This window comes from Anser brachyrhynchus (assembly GCF_964034855.1).
Source record: "Anser brachyrhynchus genome assembly, chromosome: 7".
In the NCBI taxonomy this organism is placed as follows: Eukaryota; Metazoa; Chordata; class Aves; order Anseriformes; family Anatidae; genus Anser; species Anser brachyrhynchus.
Genome location: NC_137701.1, coordinates 13,132,245 through 13,141,110, shown reverse-complemented (window position 1 = coordinate 13,141,110; position 8,866 = coordinate 13,132,245). Strand labels below are relative to the sequence as shown.

The 8,866-nt window shown below is 62.6% G+C and overlaps 1 protein-coding gene across 1 annotated transcript; it reads left to right on the top strand.

The window, feature by feature from the left end:
* Positions 1-1,182: 1,182 nt before the first annotated feature.
* On the top strand, positions 1,183-2,383 carry VMO1 (vitelline membrane outer layer 1 homolog). The gene is made up of 3 exons (XM_080601328.1): positions 1,183-1,449; positions 1,538-1,653; positions 1,791-2,383. Exons 1-3 carry the CDS (start codon positions 1,264-1,266, stop codon positions 2,092-2,094), a joined length of 606 nt encoding a protein of 201 aa, XP_080457454.1. The 5' UTR covers positions 1,183-1,263; the 3' UTR covers positions 2,095-2,383.
* The last annotated feature ends 6,483 nt before the right edge of the window (positions 2,384-8,866 follow it).

Here is an 8,866-nt window from a genome sequence, read left to right as displayed (position 1 = left end):
GCGGGCGGCTTTTTGCAACACTCCGCGGCCCGGGGGCAGGAGCGGGCGGCAGTAAATAAAAACATAAGATAAATAAAATAAAAACAGCCGCTGCCCTCTCTGAGGCTCGAACTCAGGACCTTCAGATTATGAGACTGACGCGCTGCCGGCTGCGCTAAGAGGGCGCTGGCGAAGCGCTGCCCGCGCGGGCCCTGCAGCGGGGCGGGGCGGGGCGGGGCGGGGCGGGCCCGCGGCCGTGAGGCGGCGGCCGAGGGGCGGGGCGGGGCCCCGTGACGGGCGGGCGGCGGGGCGGGCGCGGGGCGGGACGAGGTGGCCGAGTGGTGAAGGCGATGGACTGCTAATCCATTGCGCTCTGCGCGCGTGGGTTCGAATCCCACCCTCGTCGGAGCCTTTTGCCGGGAGCGCGGGGCTGGCGGCTGCGCCGGTCGCAGCTCCCGCCTAGCAAAGAGGAGAGCCCGCACCCGTGAGCCCTGCGGAGTTTTTTCCTCCCCGTCCCCGAGAGGAGCACCTGGTTCCCATACACTGCCGGCTCCCCTCTCACCCCGGCTTTCTCCTTCCCTTCTGGGCGGCTTTTCAAGGAGCCCCGGGCCCGGCAATGTTTAAAAAAGCTCGGAAATGTTTAAAAAAGCCCGGAAATGTTTAAAAGAGCTGTTACTGCAGAAAGTGGCTACTAAGGAGTAAAACGATCCCCCGCAGAAAGAGGAAGGTGCCACCCAGCAAGCAAACTGGGAGCAGTCAAGTGTGAAACCTGAGTGCAACAGGCACCGTGGGACGTGGGGGCAGGGAAGAGGGTACATGACTTTCATCGGTGATGTAGGCTGGATCCCAGGCACCTGCCTTTTTGCCTCAGTTGCACTGAATGCCACGACCCAGCCTTACTCAGCTGCCCCCTGCAGAAGAGGCACGGGCGCCTGGGGGGGGGCTGAAGAAAGAGAACAGGCAGAGCGCGGCTCCCGTCGCAAATGGTGGGAGCCCAGAGCGGGAAAGGATGGCACTAGGCCCTGTGCCACCCGAGCAGCCCCTTGCAGAGCTCTTGGCACCAGGACTCCCGGTGGCTCTGGGCAAGCTGCCTGGCAGGGTGCTCACAGATCAGGCCCCTGCCCCCCACCCGGCAGGGGATTAGCCCTTTCCTGTGGCTAATCCTGGCTGTCCGACAGGCCTGGGCACCCCGAGGAGGTAACTGAGACGCGCAGGTTCCTGCTGCACGCCCCGCCACGGGGGCCGGTGTAAGAGCCCAGTGGGACGGCCGCAGGCAGGACAGCCATGCCGGGAGCGTGGGTCCTGCTGCTGCTGGTGGGGCTTGCAGGGACCACAGGGAGATGGCAGGGCCAGGACCTGGGCAGAAGCGATGCCTCAGTCATCTCAGTGTCCAACGGGGGACCCTGGGGTGACTGGGCCTGGCCGGAGATGTGTCCCAAGGGGTCCTACGCCAGCGGTGTCAGCTTCAAGGTGCAGCCTCTGTGCTGGCGGCTGGTCTGGGGATGCTGTGTGCGAGGACCCCCCTGGCACCTGACCCCCCACCTCCCTTCCCTCACAGGTAGAGCCGCCGCAGGGGGTGATGGAGGACGACACGGCACTGAACGGGGTTCGGCTGCACTGCTCCCGTGGGGGGAACGCCGACAGCAGCTACACAGCCGAGTCCCAGAGCGGCAGGTGAGCTCCCAATGGCCCCCATACCCTCTCTGTGTCTGGAGCGCTATTTCCACGGCACCCCAGCACAAAAGGGCTCGCACCCTCCTCCTCCGCCTGCAGCCCTGGCCCGGCACCGACTGCTGTTTCTCCCCTTCTAGGTGGGGCAGCTGGACGGAGGTCCTCTGGTGCCCCCACCAAGGGCACCTGGTAGGCTTTGCGCTGCGGGTCCAGGTGCCCCAGCATGGGTTCCTGCACGATGAAGTGGCTGCCACCAACGCACGCTTTGCATGCTCTGACGGGCAGGTGCTGCAGGGGCCAGGGTCTGTCTGGGGCCAGTGGGGTGGCTGGAGCCATCAGTGCCCTAAGGCAGTGTGCGGCATCCAGACACGGCAGGAGCCTGCGTGGGGGCTGAAGAGGGATGACACGGCCCTGAATGATCTACGCCTCTTCTGCTGCCAGTGAAGAGTGCTGGAAACCTCTGTGGGGCCCCGAGTCCAGCAGGTGATGCCTTTGCCCTGATACCCTCTCCTTCATCCTCATGGAGTCCTTCCTTGCTCACACGCTGCTGGTGCCCCAACACCTACCCCACTTCCCAGAGACGAACCCCAGCTCCCAAGTCCTTCCTGCCCCACCCAGACTTCCGGATATTGCCTGGTATCTCCATGATGGTCTCTGTCTCTTGTCCTTCCTTGAAATGAGCTTTGAAGTAAAAACACGCACCCTGAATTTGCCAAGGCATCTTGCTCATTGGGAGGGGGCAAATGGGGGTGTGGTGAGGCAGAGGAGCAGGGACACCTGCGTGGGTGCCCTTTGTTGAGGTGCAGACCTCAGCAGTGTCCCCAGTCAGGGGCTAGGGAGGAAAAACAGCCCCCAGGGCAGGCACCACTGGGAGTCGAACCCAGGATCTCCTGTTTACTAGACAGGTGCTTTAACCAGCTGAGCCATGGTGCCCATGTACCCCTACCTAAAAGGGGTTCTATGTGTCCCCTGGGATCTTCCCAAGGGAAGTCATACCCCTGCCCAGCTCCTGTCCTTGTACTCCTGCTAATGGAGTCACCAGAAGGACTGGGAGCCAGGGCAGGGGGCTGGGACTATGGGATCGGGTTAAAAGCTGGAGTTAGGCCCCCAGGGAGCTCTGCGCTAGCTGGACCATAGCAGGACAGTGGTTCCCAAAAAGAGGGGGCTACTCCAGGATTTGAGCCTGGAATATCTTTCACTCTAAACAAGAAGGGTGAAAGTCCTCCCCATGCCCAGGACATGGTGTTGTTCTGTTCCTCAGGGCCACCACCAGGGTCCTTCTGGAAACCAGCACTGGGGATGAAAGGCCCCAGGTACTGCCCCAGCACCCCAACAGTCGGCCCAGGGCAGGGGCCTACACCTACACACCCCGGCTCGTTGGTCTAGGGGTATGATTCTCGCTCAGGGTGCGAGAGGTCCCGGGTTCAACTCCCGGACGAGCCCCCCTTTTGGGCACCACTGGCCTGCAAACAGACCCTGTGGGGATGGGGCAGGGACAGGGGCCCACTGCCCCACCCCCCCGACACCCATCCTTCACACCTCGCTGCCTCCCACCAGCACCAAGTTTTGCCCACACAGCCTGAGCTCACCATAACAGGAGAGAACGTGCCCCGCTGCCTGCAGTGGCTGGTCAGGGGAGAGGAGAGACAATCGTGGTCATTTCCCTGCAGCTGGTGGGGCCAGGAGCAGCCTGGGGACAGCTTTGACTGTGGGCCGCCCTGGGCTCCTCGGAGGCTCTGCCAGTTCTGTGCCTTCCTGGGGGTGGTTTGGAGATGCAGTGTTATTGTCAGTGTTGCCCAGCGGCAGGACAAGAGGCACTGGGCCCAACCTGGAACACGGGAGGCTCCCTCTGAATGCCAGGAAGAATGTCTTTCCTGTGCAGGTGATGGAGCACTGAAACAGGTTGCCTAATGAGGTTGTGGACTCCTTGCTTTGAGACCTTCAAAAGGCACTTGGACATAGTCCTGGGCAACCTAATGTGGGTGTCCCTGCCTGAGCTGGGGGGTTGGACCAGATGGGCCCAGAGGTACCTTCCAACCCCAGCCATTCTGTCATTATGTGGTTCTGTGGGGAGGAGACTTTCCTAAAGGAGAGACCCCCCCCCTACTATGTAAGGGATGTAGCTCAGCAGGAGAGTGCTTGCATCCTGGTTTAAACCCCCAGCACCTACACGTCCTTTTCCCCTTGAAGCCCTTTGCCTTCACGGGATGCATTGCTGGAGGCTGTTTCCCTTACTTGCCCTGAGGTGAGGCTCCCTGCCTGGCCTGACTTTTTTTTGCCCAGCCATCAGGAAATATCCCCCACCATTCTTTTTTCCCCAGCCCTGGGATGTGCTGATGGCATGGGGAGGCAGTTGTAGGCACTGGGGCTGCCTGGTGCATGGATGGCTCCACGCTGGCTTATGGGGATTCCCTCCCTGGAGCCAGATCCTCAGCAAGGGGGGAGGAGGTACCCATGGGACTAAGCAAGGAGCTGTGATGGCCGAGGGGTGAAGGCGTTGGACTTGAAATCCAATAGGGTTTCCCTGCGCAGGTTCGAATCCTGCTCACAGCGGTGGATTTTGCCTGCTGCTGGCAGGGGACTAGGGACCAGGGCCTGGGGGATTCCTGGTTCAACTCCTGGATAAACTCTTCTTTTGGGCATCCACAACCTGGCTTGTCCGGGCAGGGTAGGGATGGGGCTCTGCTGCCTGGCACCATGGGGACAGGTGGCCTCTCCAGGTTTGGGGATATCCAGGCTGCTGGGACAGTCCCCAGCACTGGTGGGAACGATGTGCTGTGGGGGTAAATGAGACAAAAAGGAGCAATGACAGTACGAGCAGACTGCTCCTCGGTGGGGAAAGGGCTGGTGGAAGTGGTGGGGGATGGCAGAACTGGGTGATACCAGCACCATGTCCCCATCAGGCAGGTCTGTCTAAGGCCATGATGCACTGAGAATACAGCGCATAACTCCTCTGGGGAATGCAGAAGTGTGGTTTACCACCACAGCCACAGTGAGGAGATGGTTAACAGGGGAAAAAAAGTCTGGAGATGCTAGGGCTTGAATCCAGGGCCGTATATGCAAAGCAAGCACTCTCCCCCTGAACTATATCCCATGCCTAATGTACCTGGCCATGCTGCAAACCCCATGGTTCTGTTGTCCCTATGGCCCTTGGAGATGTGGCTCTCACAGCCTGTGGTCATGTCCAGGTGCCAGCATGACAGCCTGGGAAGAACAAGAGGGATGGCCCAGCTACAGACAATCACAGGACTCTAAGGAACTTCCCCAGTTCCTGCTGCACCATCACAGTTCTGTGATTATCTAACACTGAATAATGGGACTTCTGCATCTTCAGGCTAGTCTGGCTCGTTGGTCTAGGGGTATGATTCTCGCTTCGGGTGCGAGAGGTCCCGGGTTCAACTCCCGGACGAGCCCCCCTTTTGGACATCCACCAGCTGTGGCAGACATGGAGCCCCAGCTCATGGTGGGGAGCAGGGTCAGGAGAGTGGCTTGTGACAGGAGGACAGCCGGCCACTTTGGGGTGGGCATGTCCATGGAGCCTGGAGAGAAGCCCATTAGAGCAAAAACTGACAGCAAAATGGGGCCTCAGAGGGCCTGTCTGGGTGAAAGGGCCCTTGGGACAAGGGAGTGTGGGGCAGCAGTGTGAGGGTGATTTTCCCAAAGACCCACACACTATGCAGGGGATGTGGCTCAGTAGAAGAGCGCTTTCATTGGGCATGTAGTCATCCATCCCCGTGGGCTCAGTGAGCATGCCTCTGGGGCCAAAGCTCAGTGCCGGCAGGAGGCAGCAAGCTGTGGAGGCAAGGTGTCCAGGTGGTCTGAAGCAGCAGAGCCTGACCCCTACCTTGTCCCTGCAGGGGCCGAATGGGCATTGCAAGGGGCTGGAGTGGGGCAGTGGGATCAAAGGGCTGGGGAGGGGAGGGGGGAGCTCATCTGGGAGTTGAGCCCAGGACCTCTCGCACCCTAAGCGAGAATCATACCCCTAGACCAACGAGCCGGGGTGTGCAGCTGCACCCCCCCCACCCTGTGCCGACCCTTGCAGTGCTGGGGCAGCACCGCCACTGGCCCCTGCTGGCCTCAGGCCCTGCCACCACCATCCCGGTGCAGAGCGGGCCCAGGGCTGGCGCTGGCGGTGCCCCAGCCTCTCCACGGCCCTTGACCCACGAGGAACGGGGGCTGTGGGGGCACCAGGGGCTGCCTGGGGATGCCCCTCAGCGACCAAGGTGGCACGGGCACGGGGCACAGGTAGCCCCAGCTGGCCCAGCCGGGGGCTGTGATGGCCGAGGGGTGAAGGCGTTGGACTCGAAATCCAATAGGGTTTCCCTGCGCAGGTTCGAATCCTGCTCACAGCGACAGCTTTTAGCCCTGCTCTGGGGCTGCAGGGGGCATGCTGAGGCCACACAGGGCTCTTCACTTCCCAGGGCAGCCCCCTCCTCTGTTCTGGGCCTGGCGGGCTGTGTGGTCTTTGGGGCCGAGGGGTGCCAGGGGTTGTGCTGGGGGCCAGCTGCACGCCTCGGCTCGTTGGTCTAGGGGTATGATTCTCGCTTAGGGTGCGACAGCTCCTGGACGAGCCCCCCCCTTTTGGGCACCGTTGACCTGCAAGCAGCCGTTGTCCACGGCATGGATGGGGCCCTGCTGTCCCACACCCCCTGACACCTGCCCTCCACACGTCGCTGCCTCCTGCCAGCACCCACCTTCCCCCTTCAGCGCTGTATTGTGGGCTGTGGCTTGGCCATAAAAAAGCATGGAGATGCTGGGGCTTGAACCCAGGGCCTCCTGCATGCAAAGCAAGCGCTCTCCCGCTGAGCTACATACCCCACACGGAGGGGCTCTAACCGGGGGTCCCTGCTGGCACCCGCAGACCAGCTGCCCCCATGGATGCTGCACATGGGGCACTTTGTGGCTGTGCCCACTTCTGTGCATTGGCCACACAGCCCAGGCACTCTAAAGGGCCCCCGTGCACCAGGCTCTGATGGGGACAAAAGGGACCACCACACAGGGGAATGATTGTTGCATAGGGTGCGAGAGGTCCCGGGTTCAACTCCCGGACGAGCCCCCCCTTTTGGACTCCTCTGGCCTGCAAACAGATCCTGGTGGGACACAGCACAGACGGGGCCCTGCTGCCCCACAGCCCCGACACCTCGGGCACAGCCCCCTGCTGCCTCCCTCCACACCCCGCACCACAGACCCGTGCTGCCCTGTGCCACGGGGACAAAAGGGACAGGGCGCAGCCAGGGCTCCGCTGGGACGGGGACAGCAGAGCGGGGTCCCGTGGACACCACGTCCCTGTGGGGCAGCTCTGCCTGGGGCAGAGCCAGGAGCTGGCCAAGGCGAGTGCCGCAGCCATTGGGGAGCAAGGAGCAGGAACCGCGAGCAGGGCAGAGGGGCTCTGGGGATGCCCTGCAGAGGGCAGAAGGAAGAGGAGTTCCTTGTGGGCCTCCACCCTCCAGGCATTTCGCCATGTGCGGGCTGGGAGGGAGGAAAAGGCTGGAGATGCTGGGGCTTGAACCCAGGGCCTCTTACATGCGAAGCAAGCGCTCTCCCACTGAGCTACATCCCCTGGCCAGCACCCCTGAGGGGGCCGTGGCCCTGGCAGCAGCACCCGGGCGCTGCCTGCTCAGGCGGCAGCGTCTGAGCCTGCCCAAAGCTGGCTGCGCTGCCCGAGAAAGCCTCTGGCCTCAGCATGGGGTGCCGCTTGCAGGCTGCTGGGGGATGCCGGGGCCGCCCCTGCTGCTGCAGCAGTGCCCGGGGGGACAAGGGCCCCGAGCCAGCCCCCCTGCGTCTGCCCCCTGCGGGGAGCGCCTGGGCTGCGCTGCCCAAAAGGGGGGCTCGTCCGGGAGTTGAACCCGGGACCTCTCGCACCCGAAGCGAGAATCATACCCCTAGACCAACGAGCCGTGGTGCTGGGGCCCTCTGCACCCTCTGCCCTCGTGCCCCACAGCTCCCAGGGCTGCTGGGGCACCTCAAGCTCTCGCATTTGCCCCACCGCTGCTGCCACGCACAGCCTGGGACAGGAGCTTCCTTCCCGACGCTCCCCAGGCCCTCGGGGGCACGTCCTGTGCCAGCCCTGCAGCCCCCGACGGCTGCCCTGCCCTGCCCTGCGCAGGAAAAGCATGGAGATGCTGGGGCTTGAACCCAGGGCCTCCTGCATGCAAAGCAAGCGCTCTACCGCTGAGCTACATCCCCACAGCGATGGGGGACCTTGTCGGGGGGCTCTGCTTTTAACAACACCTTCCTCCGGCCTCCTCCTCCTCAGTCCACACAGTTCACCAACAGCTCAACACACCTCTCCCGCTCTTCCACAACAGACCTTCCTCACAAATCACACCTTGCGCACGACACACTCCCCCCTTCCTGCTCACCACGCTCTCCACAGCCCTCCTCCACGTGGACACGCACCCACCCCAAAATCAAACCCTCTCCCCCTCACGACGGCCACTGCCCTGGCCCTGCTCCCCAGTGCAATCGGAGCTCCCCCACACACTCTCTGGGACAGGGAGCCAGAAAAGGGGGGGCTCGTCCGGGAGTTGAACCCGGGACCTCTCGCACCCAAAGCGAGAATCATACCCCTAGACCAACGAGCCGGGGTGCAGCACCCCTTTGCACCCCCACTCTCGCTGCCCCTCACCTCCTTGGCACTGCTGGGGGCGCCTTGCGCTGCCTTTTGCCCCTGCCACAGACCGCAGCAGGGAGGCTCCTCCTGATGACACCACGCGCTCCAGATCGCTGCTGGACATGCCTGTGGCACAGCACCGAACACCATGGGCACACCTCAGCCTCTCAGCACCTTTCCTCCTCTCTAGTGTCCCCCTGAACGTGGCAGTGCTCACCACAGATGATGCTCAGCAGCAGCCCCCTCCTTCCTCCATGGGGCAGCCCTCAAGGACACCACAATTTCCCCTCTCACCTGGCCTTCTCCCAGAAAGTCACAGAAGCACCAACTTCACTATAGTGCAAGGGACCTCTGCACATCACCTGGACAAACCCTCCTGCTCAGGCAGGGACACCCGCATGAGGTTGCCCAGGCCCATGTCCCAATGCCTTTTGAACATTTCCAAAGAGGGAGATACCACAACCCCTGAAGGCATCTGTCCCAGTGCTCCATCAGCTGCACAGCAATGATGTTCTTTCTAATACGCAGTGGGCTGAGGGTGGCGGCAGCACAGATCACGGGTACCGCCAGCTGGGGGCACTGGGACTGTGATGGCTGAGGGGT

What these genes read in the sequence shown, in the direction of transcription:
- VMO1 (XM_080601328.1), top strand. Translation starts at nt 1,264, where the DNA reads ATGCCGGGAGCGTGGGTCCTGCTGCTGCTGGTGGGGCTTGCAGGGACC. An exon ending in CCAGCGGTGTCAGCTTCAAG is followed by an intron (nt 1,450 to 1,537) that starts GTGCAGCCTCTG and finishes CTTCCCTCACAG; the next exon opens with GTAGAGCCGCCGCAGGGGGT. An exon ending in GCCGAGTCCCAGAGCGGCAG is followed by an intron (nt 1,654 to 1,790) that starts GTGAGCTCCCAA and finishes CTCCCCTTCTAG; the next exon opens with GTGGGGCAGCTGGACGGAGG.